Source organism: Typha angustifolia, chromosome 9 (genome assembly GCF_048772165.1).
Source record: "Typha angustifolia cultivar Huaian chromosome 9, ASM4877216v1, whole genome shotgun sequence".
NCBI lineage: Eukaryota > Viridiplantae > Streptophyta > Magnoliopsida > Poales > Typhaceae > Typha > Typha angustifolia.
In genome coordinates, this window is record NC_133247.1 from 10,790,862 (window position 1) to 10,808,886 (window position 18,025).

Here is an 18,025-nt window from a genome sequence, read left to right on the forward strand (position 1 = left end):
TATTTAAATATCAAATTTAAATATTTTTATTAGAAGTAAAGTTGTAGAGAATTTGATATTTTTTTTAATACATCTAAAATAATACTGATTAAAATTTAAACGATGAATATGTATTATATTTATCATATTTTTATAATTTAAAATTTAATCGGTATTAATTTAGATACATTGAAAAGTTTATACAATTCTCTACAACTTTGTTTACGAGAATTTTTAAATTTTACTTCTAATTTGGTCAATATAAATTAAATGGTGGTGGGATAAAATGTAAATTTGCTCAACCAAAAAGAAAAAGAAAAATGTTAACATAAAATGTTCTCTTAAACTGCTCCGCGGGCACAGCAGAGAGCAAAACTGCTTCAAATGTCGTGCTGCTTCCCAAAATAGCTTCGTCCTATCCGTAACGGATTTAACGGAATTTTGTTTAAAAATAACCATTTTTATCCTCTTCCCGTTCTACCCCTCCCTCCCTCCCTCTCTCCCCATCCAAAAGGTTTCCTCCCATCTCTTCGGGGCTCTTGGTCGCCCAACCTCCTCTATTTAAAGGCAACTGACTCCCCAATCTTCGTGGGAGAAACTCCTCGGAACTCTCGAAACCCTAGGTGATTGGATCCGCGAAACTAGGACACGGCGGCGAATTACGAGGTATGGTTGGTATTATCCTCTCCGATCTCGTCACGGAGATCCTGATCCCGGCGGCAGCCGTGGTCGGGATCGCCTTCGCGCTCCTCCAGTGGCTGCTCGTCTCGAAGGTCAAGTTCTCGGCGGACAGGCAGCCGGCTCCGGGGAGGAAGAATGGGTACGACGAGTACCTCGTCGAGGAAGAGGAGGGACTCGATGACCAAAGCGTTGTCGTCAAATGCGCCGAGATCCAGAGCGCCATCTCGGAAGGTGAGAGGGAGTTGCATTGGATCCGTTACGATTTGTTTCTAAGTCAGATCTCGTGGTGTTAGAGATGATCTGTGGGTTGTTGTTTCAATCACGTTGTGGTAGGAGAAAAATGAGAAATTTCTTTTGGACGCTTTACCTAGATTTTTCTTACTAGCTTTTGACGAATCTTTTCCTTTAGTTTGGAGAACCGAAAAAAATATATTGGAGTTTTTCTGATTTGAAGCACTATAAATACATCTTGCACATTTTTTTATCAGGTTTGAAGCAGCGAAAAGTTCGGATTGGATATTTTCTGCAATTTTTTTCACATTTTTTTGGGTTTGAAGCCTCAAGTGTTGCGGGAGAATAGTGTCCTTTTTATCTCCCAGAAAAATTGAATTTTTTTTCTCATTTTAGATTAAATGGTTCATTTTTCATTCCAGATTTTTGTTATTTTACTGTTACATGATTTCTAAATCTATGTTTTGCCCCCGGAAGCATGATTTCTTGATTAGGTTTCATGTTGGTATAAATTTTGTTTATATTTCAGATTGCTTATACAGGAATGGTTGGTCGGTAGTGCAGTTATTTTCCTTTCTGGGCTTGTAAGTTGTGCCCCTGAGACTAATGCTGCAAGTTTATCAACGCTCATAGTCTAGATTATTTAGAATGCTGGCGTTTCTGATTTATTCACTGCGCTATAGATTTTATGGCGTATGTTGTTAATTTTATGTTCTGCTGCTATATTTATCTTTAATTATCTGCCCACACTTTAGTGTTTCCTTCCACCATTTAAGATTTTTTGTGATGGTTTTATTGTTAAGATAACCTGCTGTCTAGTATTTGTTGGGTGGTCAGTGATAAAAGTATTCTTCTGGGACCCAATTGAAGGTTGTCTTTAGTTACACATGCTAAGGAGATAATTCCTTGTTTGTTGTGGTCCTCACAAGTGTCCTTTATTATGAGATTGTATATCAACTTATTTGTTTGCTTTTTCTTTCTCCCTTTACAACATAATTGCCTGTATATCCTTCCTTTTTTAAGCTCTGGCGAGATCATATGGTTTTAATTCTGTTTGTTTCGTGATGTTTTATTGTTTTAAATGTTTGTAGAGTGGTACATACTTTTATCAATTAGCTTGAAAAGCTTTTGAGTTCTTGGAGAACAGAGATTCTTAACTCAGCCGTTATTATGAGGGTCACCCTCAGGAATGTATATTTAACAAGATACTGGATATATTTGCTCTGTATCTCGTCACATGATCTCCCAATCCCAATCTCGTTTAACCAGTTTTGGCCACTGGAAAAATGATTACAATTCCTTCCTATCTTTTGGCACGGGAATTGTTTCTACGCCGAATCTAGATGAGAAGATGAAACAGTTGGAATCCTGTTTTCATAGAAGTTGGGAAGACAAATATGGTAGGAAACCAGTTGGAGACTATTTTTCTTGAAACTTTGCAAAGATGGGTATTATTGACCTATCTATTATATCCACTTGTTTTCTTAGTAAACAACATTCCAGATAATTGGTGTGATTTTTACAGAATGGACTCCCCACTGACAGATTGATGCTTGTGGCTTATCAATTGAAAGAAAAATGCCAATCTTTAGCTAACAAATATTGTGAAATGTTCCCATGCTCGTGATATTTTCTTTCCTCTGGCCTGCACTACCTTTTTTGGTGCCCTTTTCATCTTGTGTCATGTACTCATGAATATTCTGTCTATATTCTTTCTTGGACATCTTACCTGAATCTATAGCATAGATATCATGATTCTCCAAATTTGGTGGATTGAATTTGGTTGGCTCTCATTGTATTGACTGGTGAAGTCAATTGTCTAACTTGTTTTTGTCTTCTGCTAAGGTTTGTACTGACTCACAATACCAAAATTAGCTGATCAACATGTCTCTGTCTATAGAAATGTGCGATTGGCTTTTGTTGGACCTCAATTGGAAGGACCAAATTCTCTCAGCTGCTTTCAGAAATCATAATCCTTAGTTCTTGCCAATTTTCCTATAGTAACGTTAATGGCGTTTTTGTTTGTTGATATTGACAATATCTTGCTCTCGATGTATTTAACTATTTAGTTATTCACAACCCTTATCTATATATTTTTCAAATGTTTCTTTTAGTGTTAACTGCTAAGTGAAGCTAATTTTTCTTACCCTGATATGGGTTCTATGCATCTAACAGTATCTCTTCTTATCCTTCTAAACAGGAGCTACATCGTTTCTTTTCACTGAATACCAGTATGTCGGAATCTTCATGATTGCTTTTGCAATCCTTATCTTTCTCTTCCTTGGATCTGTTGAGGGCTTCAGCACAAAGAGCCAGCCCTGCACCTATAGCAAGGATAAAATTTGCAAGCCTGCCCTTGCCAATGCCATTTTCAGTACTTTATCCTTTTTGCTTGGTGCAATCACCTCTATTGTTTCTGGTTTCCTTGGTATGAAGATTGCAACCTATGCAAATGCCAGAACAACTTTAGAAGCCAGGAAGGGTGTTGGAAAGGCTTTTATTACAGCATTCCGCTCTGGTGCTGTGATGGGTTTCTTGCTTGCCGCAAATGGACTGCTGGTTCTTTACATTGCTATCAACTTATTCAAGTTATATTATGGTGATGATTGGGAAGGTCTTTTTGAGGCTATTACTGGTTATGGCCTTGGTGGTTCATCCATGGCCCTTTTCGGGAGAGTGGGTGGAGGTATATATACAAAAGCTGCTGATGTTGGTGCTGATTTGGTTGGGAAGGTAGAGAGGAACATTCCTGAGGATGACCCTAGAAATCCAGCGGTAAGACTCTCTTTGCTTGCCTTTAAGACTGATAGTTATGGTACTTCTATCCTTGTTTTGTTGCTTATTGGTTATTACATGTTGCCATTTTTCATAATTTGTTGGGGAAGTTTATTGCACCATCAATCTTTTTGCTTTTTGTAGTTTATTCTATATTAAAAATATTAGAATGTGTGACTGATCTTTGTATATCTTTATCATATAGGTAATTGCTGACAATGTTGGTGATAATGTTGGCGATATTGCTGGAATGGGATCAGATCTTTTTGGCTCATACGCTGAGTCTTCATGCGCAGCTCTTGTTGTTGCCTCAATTTCATCCTTTGGAATCAACCATGAATTTACTGCAATGTTATACCCTCTGCTTATTAGCTCTATGGGTATCATAGTCTGCTTAATCACCACTCTCGTTGCAACTGATTTATGGGAGATAAAGACAGTTAAGCAGATTGAGCCTCAGCTTAAGTATCAGCTTATCATCTCTACAATACTTATGACTGTGGGCATTGCAATTGTCAGCTGGTTAGCACTCCCATCAACATTCACAATCTTCAATTTTGGTGTCCAGAAGACAGTGACAAGCTGGTATATCATATTTTAGTTTTCTCTCTTTTACTTTGGCAACTAACTGTTTTCATTCATCTAACATCTTATCTCTGTGCTGAAATTTCTAGGAAGCTGTTCCTCTGTGTTTTTTTTGGTTTGTTTGCCGGTTTGATTATTGGGTTTGTCACTGAATACTACACAAGCAATGCATACAGGTATGCATAAAATTTAATCCTTGATAATGATACATAAGTACTTCTGTAATAATCACTTTTCTGATTTGAACTGTATTTCTGTGTTCGGCAGCCCTGTGCAAGATGTTGCTGATTCCTGCAGAACTGGAGCAGCTACCAATGTTATTTTTGGGCTTGCTTTGGGATACAAATCTGTTATCATCCCTATTTTTGCTATTGCCTTCACCATCTTCTTTAGTTTCAGTTTTGCTGCAATGTATGGTATTGCAGTTGCTGCTCTTGGAATGCTGAGCACCATTGCTACTGGTCTTGCTATCGATGCCTATGGACCCATTAGTGATAATGCTGGAGGCATTGCTGAGATGGCTGGAATGAGCCACAGAATCCGTGAGAGAACTGATGCTCTGGATGCTGCAGGAAACACCACCGCAGCCATTGGGAAGGTACTACCACTCGTTTTTTTCTTTGGTTCTGATTTATTTTACTTTTATTGTTTTCTTACTCATTAAATTTAGTGATACTTTCTTTGTCTATGTAAATAAGTATGCCATGTGTTACAGATGGAATATGCATATGTTAATTCTGTTCAAGTGAAGGAACATATCTGCATGATGCTTTCTTATACATTCTAATATGACACATGTTTGGTCTGATAAGTGGCAGAAAAGTAGTTGGCCGAAAAAGTTTTAACATTTTAGTTCTGATCTAGACCATGGCATGTTCTATTTAGCTGGAATCAGGGCACTCTCTTCATGTGGTTAATTTTGCAATTTGTTGTAGCATCTATTATACAAATTATAACTTCTCCTTTTAGCAATGTGAATTTCTCTTTCTGTATCTTCCCGTATGTGCCATCATTTATGTTTGTCTGGTTTGTTGTATGGTTGTACTAGTCTTGTAACATATGTGGTATGTTGTCCCTCAAGTAGCTGGATTTTCCTTTTTCCACTCCGTGATGCTCTTTGCTCAATTCAATGTCAGTAATTTGATCAACTATTGGCCTCTCCTTTCTAGGGCTTTGCCATTGGCTCAGCTGCCTTGGTGTCACTTGCACTTTTTGGTGCATTTGTAAGTCGTGCAGGAATATCCACTGTGGATGTTCTGACCCCAAAAGTCTTCATTGGGTTGATTGTTGGTGCTATGCTTCCCTACTGGTTCTCAGCCATGACCATGAAGAGTGTTGGCAGTGCAGCACTTAAGATGGTGGAAGAAGTCCGCCGCCAGTTCAATACCATTCCTGGTCTCATGGAGGGAACTGGTAAGCCAGACTATGCAACTTGTGTCAAAATCTCCACTGATGCCTCCATCAAGGAGATGATCCCACCTGGTGCTCTCGTCATGCTCACACCTCTTATTGTTGGAATCTTCTTTGGTGTGGAAACTCTATCTGGAGTCCTTGCAGGTTCTCTTGTTTCTGGTGTTCAGGTCAGTTTTGATCTCTTGAATCAATTTTATTCAAGATTTTTGTAAATTTTCATTCTGACTTGTTCTTATGTTTGTCAATATTTTCAGATTGCCATCTCTGCATCCAATACTGGTGGTGCATGGGATAATGCGAAGAAGTATATCGAGGTAATGCAATATATAAGTATATAATCCTTCGATTGTTGATGCCCAAATAGTTCAAGGCGCTACCTTATCTTTGTTGATTGGTTACAATGGAAGATCTCTCAATTTTTAATAAATACTGTTGCCTATCTTTGTTGTTCAGGCTGGAGCTTCAGAGCATGCCAGGACCCTCGGACCAAAAGGTTCAGATCCCCACAAGGCTGCCGTCATCGGTGACACCATTGGGGACCCTCTCAAGGACACTTCAGGGCCATCACTCAACATCCTAATCAAGCTCATGGCTGTTGAATCTCTCGTCTTTGCTCCCTTCTTTGCCACTCATGGAGGTCTCCTCTTCAAGATCCTCTAAACAATATTATTGTGAGAAGATAGAAGATTAAAGGCCGGCATTTCAGTAGAACAGCTCTTTACCAGCTTTCTCTTCTGCATGCTGAGCCCCCAGCCCTCTTCGCCTGATATATATCTCGCTTCCATGCCCTAGTTACCTGAATTATGTTTTCTTTTTATCCTTTCAAGTCTTGTAGCAGTAGTATAATTTTTTGTTCCCAGGTTACATGATCTAGGAGCAGTCCAAATTTATTGTTCCCAGACAACTTCAGATTATTTATGATGATGAAAAACTTGTGTCCCTGATCTCCAAATAGACTCAGCGAATTTCTATAGGATTTATTACTTTTTGTGTCTCATTTTAATGTCTCTATCTAACTAAAGAAGACAATACATTTTTATGTCATCTTTTATTATGTCAGCAGCAAGCAACAAATAACTCTGGTTGCTGCTTCTTCTTTATGTAACAAAAGGCCTAATGGAACTTGATTGGATATATTTGCTTATTGTAGTTCAGCTAACTGTGCAGGTTTCATGTGGTTCTATTCCACAATCTTAACAACCTGACAGCATTCCACATCGTCTGAATTAATTAGTACATCAATTACCAATTTAATATTTAGAGTCAATCACTTGCATTGGATAACAATCTATGTCTTGCATGTGTCAGGTAAACCAAATCAGATAGAATTCTAATAGTACATCTCCTAATCAGTAAATTTAAAAGGCGATGAGCTCCAGGTTTTTCACATTGTTTGGTAGAACTTTCTTAATTTTGAAGGAAGTAATCAATTTTCTGGATACAGAAAAAGTAGTTATCTACAGCTCTCTTATTAGTTATTACCCTCTGTTACGAGGAACAGTTCAATTGCTGAGCATGGGCAGTGAGCTTAAGCTAATTACTATCACCAACTGCCCCCATTACAGAAGTAAAATCTAGCAATTCAGCAGATATTTACTGACAAAAAAAGAAGAGAACTCTTTTTTTTTTTTGGAAATTTATATATAACACCCTGCCTTTTAGCTAAATTTACATTTACATCCAATATTTTCACTATTTGTAGATCGAGCCCTATGATTCAATTAATATTTGCAGAAAACACCTTACTGTTAGTTCTGTTAGCTTAACTTAACCAAACCACACGGTTAAGTTAACTACACTAATATGATTATCAAAATACCCTCGTCTAAGTTACCCAACATATACACAATTTAACCTAAATCCAACTCAACCTAACCTAATTTAATCTAATCAAACTTAACACAACAAATACTCAAATCTATCTCAGATTTTAGAAAACCCTCAATGCAATCATTGTTAATTTAAAATGTTCTATTTTTGTTCTTCTTTATATTAGAAATTTGAATTTTGCTAACACCCCTAGCACAAAGGCAACTAAAGTTTTCGCCCACATCATTGTAACTCAAATTTGAGCTCATTGATGATGACATTAATCCTCTTGGGAGCTACATAAAAAGTAAATTTAAACTCATTAATTAGCTAATAGTTATGCCATTTCTGAAATCTATACTTCAACATTTCAAATAGGATGTAGGTTCAGGATTTGATCAGTGAAATTATTGTAAATAGTAAAACCCAAGTTGTCTCATTTCCAAAAATCGAAGCTATGTCATTTCCCAAATCTAAAACTAAATCTAAAGAAAATATCAAACCCAAGGTAGAGGAGGAGAAGAGAGAGTTGTTAGAAGAAAAATCTTACATTTTCTTCGTCAAAAGAAGCTATAGGTTCTATCCTAAAAAAAGAGGAAGAGAGAAGAAGTAGAAATAGGGAGGAAGAAGAAGAAGAAAGGTATTTTCGTCATTTAAGAAAATTAATTATAAATTTGACAGAATATTTCCATCTGCCCAAACGGTGTTAGTAAAAATCTAACAAATGGTGTTTCTACAAATATAAATTAAATAATAGGGCTTGATCTATAAATAGTGAAAACGTAGGTTGTGAATATAAATTTAGCTAAAAGGTAAGGTGTTATATACAAATTTTCTTTTTTTTCTTTTTGGCTTTTGGGAGGAGAATTATACATGGTCTTTCAGAGACAAACAGAGAGAGCACTATCTAAAGCAATCAATTACTCACTCACAAGTTACTTCAACCATCAGCCAACTTTATTTTCATTCAGAAATAATAACACATAACCAACAATAGAATCAGCAGACATCCAAAGGACATCAAAAGAGCAAAATTGATCCTATATCTTACAGTGTAATCTGATAAAAAGAAGTCTATACAATTAATCAACTCCTCCAACCAATCTGAATCCTCAAAATGAACTCCATAAATCTATGTCAATCAATTCAGAAAGATCAGACCAACAGATTTCTTCAGGAGAAGGAAGGACTTGGAGGTTGCTACTCTCTTGGAGCTGGAAACAAGGAGCCAACACAAGCTGCTTCCGAGGTGGTTCCGGCTCTGCCATCTCTGGAGCCTTCCTCTTCCTCGTATCAGCCATCTCTGGAGCCGCTCTCTTCCTCGCTTCTGCCGTCTCCCGAGCTTTCTTCTTCCTATAAGCAGCAAACTCTGCTTCCATTCGGGCTTGCTCTCTTGGCGTTAGATGTACCTTGCAAACCACCCACTCATGCAGCTGCAACAAATTAAACAACGGTGAGATTGTTCGCAGCCGGACTCAAGATTAGAAGCCACAAATAGGAATTGATGCAGAGAGGAATTGTGGATGTAACCTTCTTGGGATCTTGGACGGACCCAGAAGAGTTCTTGATGGTGTACTCGTCCATGAGCCACTTGGTGTGCCTCTCCTTCCCCTCTTCCGTCTTCTCCATGTAGGCAAAGCTCTGCTTGGAGCCCTTGAAGCCGCCGGCGTCGACGTCCGACTTCGCCTGGGTGTTCTTCCACCGGCCAGGGCCGGCTTCTCGCGACGCCCGACAGCCGCCCTCCCACTTACGGGTGATCGACGTGAAGAAGTACCACTCGAAGAATCGATTCTGGCAAGGGAATTGAGCTGAGACACAAGAAAACCCACATCAAGAAAAGAAGAAACCGATCCAGAAAACCAAAAAAGATGACGTTTTTTTTTTCTACTAAAGAAAAAAAAAAAAAGGTGATCTTGGCGAGTCCTACCAGTGAGGTGATCCGGGTGATAGGAATAGAGATCAATCTCGGGCATGACTTTGGCTGACAACTCCTCGCCGCGGAGCTTCTTGCGGAGGTAATGGCCGAAGATCTCTGGCTCCTTGGGGCGGAATTGGACACCGGAACGTAATCGTAGTGCTGCCATCTTCGTCGCCATTGCCAACCGAGAGAGAGATAGAGAGCGCGCGCGCGAGGGAATTCTTGGTCTTGAGGTAAGAGAGAGAACGAGAGGGAATTCTTGATGATCTTGAAGTGCTTCTGGGATCGGAGAGAGTGATAGTATTATAGCGACAGTATTTTCCGACAACGGTTTCCCGCGGGAACTGAGATTTGCTGCAAAGAAAATTCCAGTCTTGGAAGTTCACAACGATCGAATTTGAACCTATTCGACTTCGGATCCGCGCCGCCACGTATAAGGTTAAAATGTTATATATAACACCCTATGGTTTCTTATATTTATTTTTCACATTACACAAATATCTTTGGACTTTCACAATCTACCCCCTGTAATTTTATTTTATCAACTGAAAACTACACACAGGATCCCCCAATTATTGTCCATTTTTATATGCATCTCTTTATTTATTTTTATTACACATTAGCCTTCTAAATTATGAAAACTATCTCACCTATTAATATAAAAATATTAAATAACTATTTTACTTTTAACTTTATTATCTTTCTTTCCTCTAAATTACAAATAAAATAGTCTCTAAAGGGCCTAAAAATTAATTTCGTTACACTCACGAGTATTTCCTGACACTAGTACGTTGGAAATAGTCCAGTAATATTAATGTTAATTATAATAGTTTAAGTCACAGTTATGTATCTAAGATGTTTTTAATAGTAATTATATAGATAGTGCAAAAATAAATTAGTAAAAGAGGAGGCTCTTGGATTAGGTGTGAGCTTACTCTGTGTGAGTTTCTCTGAAAGCCCTATCGGATAGTGGTCTATACACAATTCAATAACCTACCTAAAGGAGTTTCGATTGACAACTATAAATTTTTGTCTAAATTTTTGCATAGTCGCAATCAAGCAAATTGCATTACTCAAAAGGGATTGATTCGCCTTGCCGCAAAAAGATAGAGCGACGGAGGCTCTCCTACTTTGACTCGCTGCCCAATCGACGGTCCGGTTACATTCTTGAAAAATATGAGAGATTTTAACTTCCACAAAAGGAGAAAGAGGGATAAAATACTCCAGAACAATATTTCACCGGTTCCTTAGAATTAGACTCGAGACATAAACTACAACCTGGTCTAACAAGACACAATCCCAGACAGATCGCCCACACCTTTGCTAGTCGAGCAGACAAACCTAAAGTAGGTTCCTTGCAGCCGCTATGGGAGTGCTATTCTCAGAGCGGAGAATAGCTCTCGCCATGCCCGGACACTCTCTCTGGACCAGATGGACTTTACCCTAGACCATCCCTTACTCGCATCAGATGGTGATGAAAGCCGCTGTAATATGTATTGCATATGGGTCCCACTGGGACTGGAAGTATATTTTTGGCTGTACACACCGTGCGTGTATTGCAGAGATTGGACCGTCTAAGTACACAACCTGCACAGGATCCGAACATTCAGGTTACAGACGAAGCCATTAACTCTGCAATTCATTTTGGAACTCTCTAATGCTTCAGTTCATCTCCATCATCACGGCTTACTAAACTACAAACTTTCTCTCTCTCTCTCTCTCTCTCTCTCTCTCTCTCTCTCTCTCTCTCTTCCTTTTCTTGTACAAGAAGCAAAGAAACAACCCTTGCAGAGAACCACTCTCTCTCTCTCTCTCTCTCTCTCTCTCTCTCTGCTCCACAAAGTCTTAGTACTTACTCCATATGTACTCGAATCCATGATCTATCACTTTGTGATCATCGATCTCATTTAGTGTTGCTCTCTAAATTTGGGTTCTTTCTTGCTCTACTTCCATGCAAAGTTTGGAACATTCTCAAATCTATCTATTAAATGGATAACAGGGGAAGGGATGATATGATCATGAGTATGAGCACAAGGTGTAGAGGAGGGCAGGGTGATTCAGATTCTAAGGCAGTTGGCAATTCCTACGAGACGAGGACGGGTAGAGTTCGATCTCGGCGACGCGAATTGGTTGAACAGATCCATGCCAAGATGGAGTTGCTGGAGGAGGAGAGCAGGCTCATGAAGAAGGTGGTCTTGGGATGCGTGGAAGATAGAGCTGCGCTCATGAGGGAGATATCTCAGCAGCTCTGCTTGGTAGAGCAGCATTTGAGGAGTTCTAAAATAAGAGGAGGCTCTCCAACGGTATGTTCTTCTATTCCTCTTGAAGGGATTGGGAGGAAAGTTCTAACATTTTCCCTTGGATAAATTCATCTCGTATATATACAGAATAATAAGAGACACCATATTAGATAATAAAAAATTGGGTTACACCGAGCTTGATGAGATTTGAACGCATAAACTCTTGAAAGACTAGCTCTGATATCATGTTAGATACTATCCAGAAAACTATAAGCTATTAGGTCACAAAACAACTATATATATATATATATATATATATATATATATATATATATATATATTAGTGCAATTAACAACTTTGATAAATATATCTTCATGAGACTATTTTTATGTTGTTGTAGTATCTTTACCGGATGTCCTTCCATCGTAATTTTTAGTTCCTTTCTTAGGTTTTATTTACTACCGCTTTCTGGTGTTTTTAAAGGCGCTTTAGGCTGCCACCATGGCGGGGGCAGCACACCGACTGCCTTGCCATCCAGTTTGGCATTGGGAGAAGGCAACGTGCCGCATTAGCAGGCCGCCTAGGCAGTTCATTGTGGTCGAGCAAGCTGGTGGTTCGGCCCGCTTATTAAGTGCTATTGGGTTGGAAACAGGTTGAATTCGGTTTAATGGATCGAATCTGACTGACTAACCAATAATCATTATATATTTAAAAATAAAATAGTAAAACTCTCTCTCTCTCTCTCTCTCTCTCGATCAAAACCCTAAACCCAAGCCCCTCTTTCGATTGTCTTCTTCGACGGCAGCATGCGGCAACGACAGTTGCATGCAGTAGCTGTGGTGACGACCAATTGTGGAAAACTGACGACTAACGGCAAGCAAAAGTATGGCCTCTCTCTCTCTCCACTCTCTCTCTCTCTCTCTCTCTCTCTCCATCTCTTTAGTAATTAGTGTTTTACTTTGGAGGAAGTAATCAGTAATTAATTATTAATTATTATGTTTACTGTTTTTAAATATGTAACTAGTTAAAAAAAACTTACTGCTAAAGTGATTATGTACTATATATACCATATATATATAATATAACATTAGTATAAAAAATTATATACATACTATATATAATTTTTATATGACTGACCACCTTGTCGCTCGCCTTACGCCTTAGTGCTAGGCATGAGGTGATCGCCCACCATCCGCCACCTTTCAAACATTGCTGCTTTTTATACGACAAACACTAACTTATATTTGTAAGCATCAATACCTGCCCTTGGTCTTACTTGTAAGCTTTGAACGTTCTTCATCGTTACTTATGCAGGATGAAAGGAAAAATGCAGGCTTGCTAGGAGTTCTACAACAAGAACTATCTCCATCCCTTGTCTCTAGAGATCTAAAGGTCAACTTCGACGCATTGAAGACCTAGTTTGGTTTACGTAATGATGAATGAACATCATTCTTTGTTACACCATAGGATAGATGTTCTTTTCAGTTGACAAAACTTGCCACCAAAGTTAGGACCATTTAATATTTCATCCAACTCTTTGTAACCAAATCTAGATTCATGATCTTCCGTTGTCATGAGAAAACAATAGAGATGATCAAAAAACATACATTTCACACCCCTCTCTGCTAGTTTCATTTTTAACACCTTATATAATTCTAACATATATACAAATACTTACATATGTTATATGTTAATTTTAATATAAAAAAGGACTAAAATACTCCTTTTGTTTTACAATAATTAATTGCAAAGAAGTACTCTTTTTGTTTTCCACTTTTTATATTTTAGACATTACAAAAGTTATTAAAGAAGATAACATAAACCAGGATGTCAACGAGCCAGGTCGAACTGAACACGAGCAAAGCTGGAAAGATGGAACTTAAATCTTAGCTCATGTTCTGCTCAATAGGAATTCGAGCCAGGTTGTGTTCAGGTTGATGAGCTAAGTCAAGCCAGTTTGGAACTCAACTCAATTGCTAGGTTATACAAAAATAAACTAAAATTATAACCACTAGATCTCAATTCTAATGGCTAGATTCTATACATACATATATATATATATATTGGAGCAATAATGAGCCATATATGGGCGAGTTAACCAACCCTTGCTCATATTCTGCTAATTCATATGTCAAGCTCAAATCTTGGCTTGAATTTGACTCATTTATTGAATGACTAAATGAGAGAGTTGACTCAAATAAAACTTTGAATCAAACACAACTTGTTCGAGAACAATCTGGATTAATAGCCTTAAATATAAAGAATGAAATGATAAAAGTTTTGAGAGTTTTAATAGAATATTACCTTCACAATTAGTCTAACACCAGGAATTCTTGTAAATAGGATCAATCATGTTTTACGCTGAACTTGGTGATCTGGAAAAATATTTCTAATTCGTACAGGAGGGCAGTTCAAAAGTTTAAATTACAGGGAACACAAGTGTACAGTATTAGTGGCTTCCTCTCAGCTGACTCACTAAGAAGCTGCACCAGGGTCATTGATAACACCCAAAAAATCATCTTTTATAGTGCCGATGCAGAACTGCACAAACAAAAGATGACTTAGATAAAGAATTCATGAATTGTGAGACATGATAAGAGGCGATGGATGAAAACTGCAATGAAATGATCGTAACGATGATGAAGATCACAATTCATAATATACATGAATGTATAGCCACTTCCAAGTTGATACAGGTGCAGAATATTTGTCTAACCTTTACTGACAAATTCAGAGAAAATCAGAAGTTTCAAGGATGCAACCAAAGATGCAACCATACTGCAATTAAATGATGTGTATGCCCGAATATAACTCCATGTAGAGAAGATATCTTAGACAACCATATATGGCTATGCTTCAGCACCATGCATAGATTTTCAAGAATTACTAGCAACTGTATAGTAGCCATCACTCTGATATCCTAATTATGCAATAAAAATTTCCTGATGTAATTGAAAGTCCAAACACTATAATTGTAGAAATGTTAAGCCTTCTAAAAGATTAGTACCTTACTACCTTAAATGGATGAAAATGATTCGTCCATAGAATAAATAATCAGCAGTCAATATTATTTATAGGAACTTCAGAAAGAAAAAAAAAAAGTTGAAACATACAATTTCTGTTGCATCAACACGGGTCCCAATGATCTTTAATCGCACCTCACTATCCTTTTGGATTTTGACCTGTTAACCATCACCAAAAGTAGTTGTCAGAAATAGATACATAGCTAGTGCTTTTAAATTGAAGTGAGCAAGAAGGAAAACCACTGGGATTAAACTCAACAAAAGCCAGATACTCTTGATAAGACTGTCTAGTGCCCTTTTGTATAATGTAATCTAATATTTTACATCTGAGCTGCTATGATGAACACTGTAGCCTGGAGTTTAGAGTCACTGAAGTGAAATACTAGGTTTTGTACTCAAGTCAAGAAAAGGAAGAGTAAACTTGGATCCATTCTCCAATATGCAACAAAAAAGTTAGGGAAAATTACAACCTTGTTTAAAGTGATTGTGGTTTAAACACTGTTTTTGCATTAATTATAAATCAAAGCCTGCATTTTATTGCCATATAAACATTTAAAGTTAGATAAATATGCACTCCAGTCCCAAAAAGAAAAAGGAAGAAGTAGGCTTCTTAAGCTTAGTTACATGTATAACCACACATTTTTTTCCTAGTTCAGACAAATAAAAATAATTTTTAAGAATATTTAACTTATCCATTGTCTTTTTTTCTTTTGTAGCTTTGTCATTTATTGTTATTACAGAACAATCTGGACGAGTCTAATAGTAGACATCCAATAACCTAAAGATGCTTTTCAACCTATCAAGCTTTAAATGGATTCAAGAATCCAATCTGAAGAATGGATCAGGGTACTATTAAAGATGTGCTCTAGCATCACTTCACACTATGCATCTAAAAGAAGATAACAATAGATGTCATCAGTAGTCATAAATTGAATAAAAGTTAGAATACTTTGGATTTTGGAGCATTTTTAGGTTCTGGAGAGGTTATGAGGATATATGACAAAAAAGTATTTCACTAGTTCTTGACAAGTATCAGCAAAATCATATCTAAAATTTGCAGCAATTCCTCGATTCTAAGTAGAGAAAGACCCTAACCTCCACCACAAGACATATCCTCTAATACAATTCAAGTAAATTAGTTATCTTTCTTCTCGCAAACATTTAATGCCCTTGACACTCTGTAACATCAAGAGAGCACTCAAGATTTTGCTTGAATACATCAAAGGAGAAGAGGAGGCTAAGCTTCACCCTCCCCTTTTACAACAATAAAGATTAATTTTGCATAAAAAATCAGTATAATGTGGAATCACATAAGCATTTTGCATACCGATCCATCGGACGTCGTGTAGTTCGGCATGTCCCCTGATTGGAACTCCATATCATCAGGAATCAACTGAAACAAAACAGAACACAGCATAAGATACATTATGGGTCTTCCATACATTCACCTCACTACCCATCAAATTCTTCTACACTTACATGATTCGAAACAAAAATCTGCACGGGCCCAGCTTCCGCGAAGAAACCCATCTGCCATAAGCCGATCACTCCAAACTCAGACGGGAAATTAAAACGAGAGGAAGGCAAAACAAAAGAGGAAAGCGGAGGAGACCTTGTTGACCATGGTGACGACGGCCTCAAGGATCTCGCCCTTGAAGGGGCGGAAGACGACGCACTGGTACTTGACGGGGAAGGTGACGAAGCCGGTGCCCTCGCGTATGAGGCCCTTCCCGATGTCCTCGACGCCGGTGATGGCAACAACGAAGCCATGCCGCCCACTGCGTCACACATCATGAAACCACCATCAATCCGGACTAGGGTTAGGGTTAGGGTTAGGGTTAGGGTTAGGGTTAGGGCTTAAGAGGGTGGGAGAAGAAGGGAGTATAACCTGCAAGTGCCCTCCACGTCCTTCATGAGCTTGGAGACGAGCTTATCCCGGAGGTGCGGCCCGAAGTGGCGAGGGTGGAGCTGCATGTTTCGTTCAAGCACCATGTGGAAGAACATCTCTCTCTCTCTCTCTCTCTCCCCTCTCTCTCTCTCTCTCTCTCTCTCTCTCTCTCTCTCTCTCTCTATATATATATATATATATCTCCTCGTTGAAGCGTATACCCGCTACACTTCGGTTCCGGCTAATGGGATTTGAGGATTGCTAGTCGTAGAGAGGGGACGGCGATCGGCCGATCGGGTCATGTTAGATTCGTGTTGGATCGAGTTAAAGTCATAAACGAATTATTCAAAACATAATTGAGTTATTCGAGACATAATCAGGTTATCCTACCTACTATAAATAAATTATCAGGTCATAAATAGAATGGATGAAAAAAAAAATAATTTTATATTAATTTGAATCGGAAGCAAAGTACTATAAATGAAAGATTAAGAGAATAGTTTAATTTTAGACATAATGATAGCGAGATAATTTGTAACTTATCGCATAAATAGCTTCTGAGATATATATGGAATACTTAGTCTCTCTTAGCACCTTTTGGTGCGCATTTTCTTTTTATTGTTTTTTTCCTTTTAAGAGAAAGCTTACGGGCAAAAAATTTTATTCATCTCATAACTGAGATATATAATATAAGTTGATACACAAAAGAAAAGAGTCGGAAACGGGTGACAACCCTAGAATAAGCCTCAAACTTGGTTGCATAGGTATCAACATGGAAAGAGCAAGTATACTTAGGGGAAACATAAGCAAAAAGGTTTTGGTGTCCAATGTACTTGTCACAACCTTTATTAACTCAAACACAATAATCCTATGTGAACCGAAATATAGTTGGAAAAAATTTGACATCAAGGTCAAAACACTGTAAATAGCAACCTAAAAAGAAAAAAAAATAACGTAAAAACAATTGTATTAGAGGAGTCAATGACAATGCCACAAAACCTCTCTCATCAATCCAATAGGAGAGAGGAAGAAAAGCCTTCCCGCACTGAAATTTGATAGGAATGAGAGAAAATGGCCAAGTGAAAATCTCTAAAACCCTCAAGCCACTCACTCTAACAATCCCAAGCAACATGCAAAGTTTCTTATAGCCAAAGTCGACAAGGAGCCGAGAAGGAACCAAGCCTAGCCTAACCCCCTCCAACTACATTAGCCATGAGTTAGCGAGGACTAAGGGAGTGAGGATTGGGGACCATTCTGCCTTTGCAACTCACCTTTGCAGCCCATGATGAGGGAGATGAGAAGATGAAAGATAAATAGGGAAATAAGATCTCGACGAAAGAATAGACCCCTCCTGTATAGGAGAAAATAGCACTATCGAGAGATATGGAACGAAAAGCTTGAGTAATATTGAGAAACCCTAGCAGCCTCTTATACACACCTTTATTATTTTATATTTTCAAAACATTAATATCTAATTTTATA

General features: G+C 38.0%; 3 protein-coding genes across 5 annotated transcripts; 2 read left to right on the forward strand and 1 right to left on the reverse strand.

Moving 5' to 3' along the window:
* The first annotated feature begins 482 nt into the window (after positions 1 to 482).
* LOC140767530 (pyrophosphate-energized vacuolar membrane proton pump-like) lies at positions 483 to 6,603 on the forward strand. 2 transcript variants are annotated; one of them, XM_073107471.1, is made up of 8 exons: positions 483 to 891; positions 3,092 to 3,666; positions 3,872 to 4,251; positions 4,341 to 4,427; positions 4,519 to 4,849; positions 5,421 to 5,831; positions 5,919 to 5,978; positions 6,118 to 6,603. In XM_073107471.1, exons 1-8 carry the CDS (start codon positions 648 to 650, stop codon positions 6,322 to 6,324), a joined length of 2,295 nt encoding a protein of 764 aa, XP_072963572.1. In that variant the 5' UTR covers positions 483 to 647; the 3' UTR covers positions 6,325 to 6,603. The 2 variants fall into 2 exon arrangements, with proteins under 2 accessions (XP_072963572.1, XP_072963573.1); XM_073107472.1 differs by lacking the exon at positions 483 to 891 and adding an exon at positions 1,869 to 2,291.
* Positions 6,604 to 11,387: 4,784 nt separating this feature from the next.
* On the forward strand, positions 11,388 to 13,160 carry LOC140767773 (uncharacterized). 2 transcript variants are annotated; one of them, XM_073107812.1, is made up of 2 exons: positions 11,388 to 11,694; positions 12,947 to 13,160. In XM_073107812.1, exons 1-2 carry the CDS (start codon positions 11,404 to 11,406, stop codon positions 13,049 to 13,051), a joined length of 396 nt encoding a protein of 131 aa, XP_072963913.1. In that variant the 5' UTR covers positions 11,388 to 11,403; the 3' UTR covers positions 13,052 to 13,160. The 2 variants fall into 2 exon arrangements, 1 of the variants encoding a protein (XP_072963913.1); XR_012105621.1 differs by lacking the exon at positions 11,388 to 11,694 and adding an exon at positions 12,475 to 12,515.
* Positions 13,161 to 13,901: 741 nt separating this feature from the next.
* Positions 13,902 to 16,708, reverse strand: LOC140767250 (DNA-directed RNA polymerase II subunit RPB7). Its single transcript, XM_073107095.1, has 6 exons — positions 16,544 to 16,708; positions 16,268 to 16,433; positions 16,135 to 16,185; positions 15,983 to 16,048; positions 14,746 to 14,814; positions 13,902 to 14,173 (listed from the first exon to the last, which is right to left on the reverse strand). Exons 1-6 carry the CDS (start codon positions 16,657 to 16,659, stop codon positions 14,108 to 14,110), a joined length of 534 nt encoding a protein of 177 aa, XP_072963196.1. The 5' UTR covers positions 16,660 to 16,708; the 3' UTR covers positions 13,902 to 14,107.
* Positions 16,709 to 18,025: the final 1,317 nt, after the last annotated feature.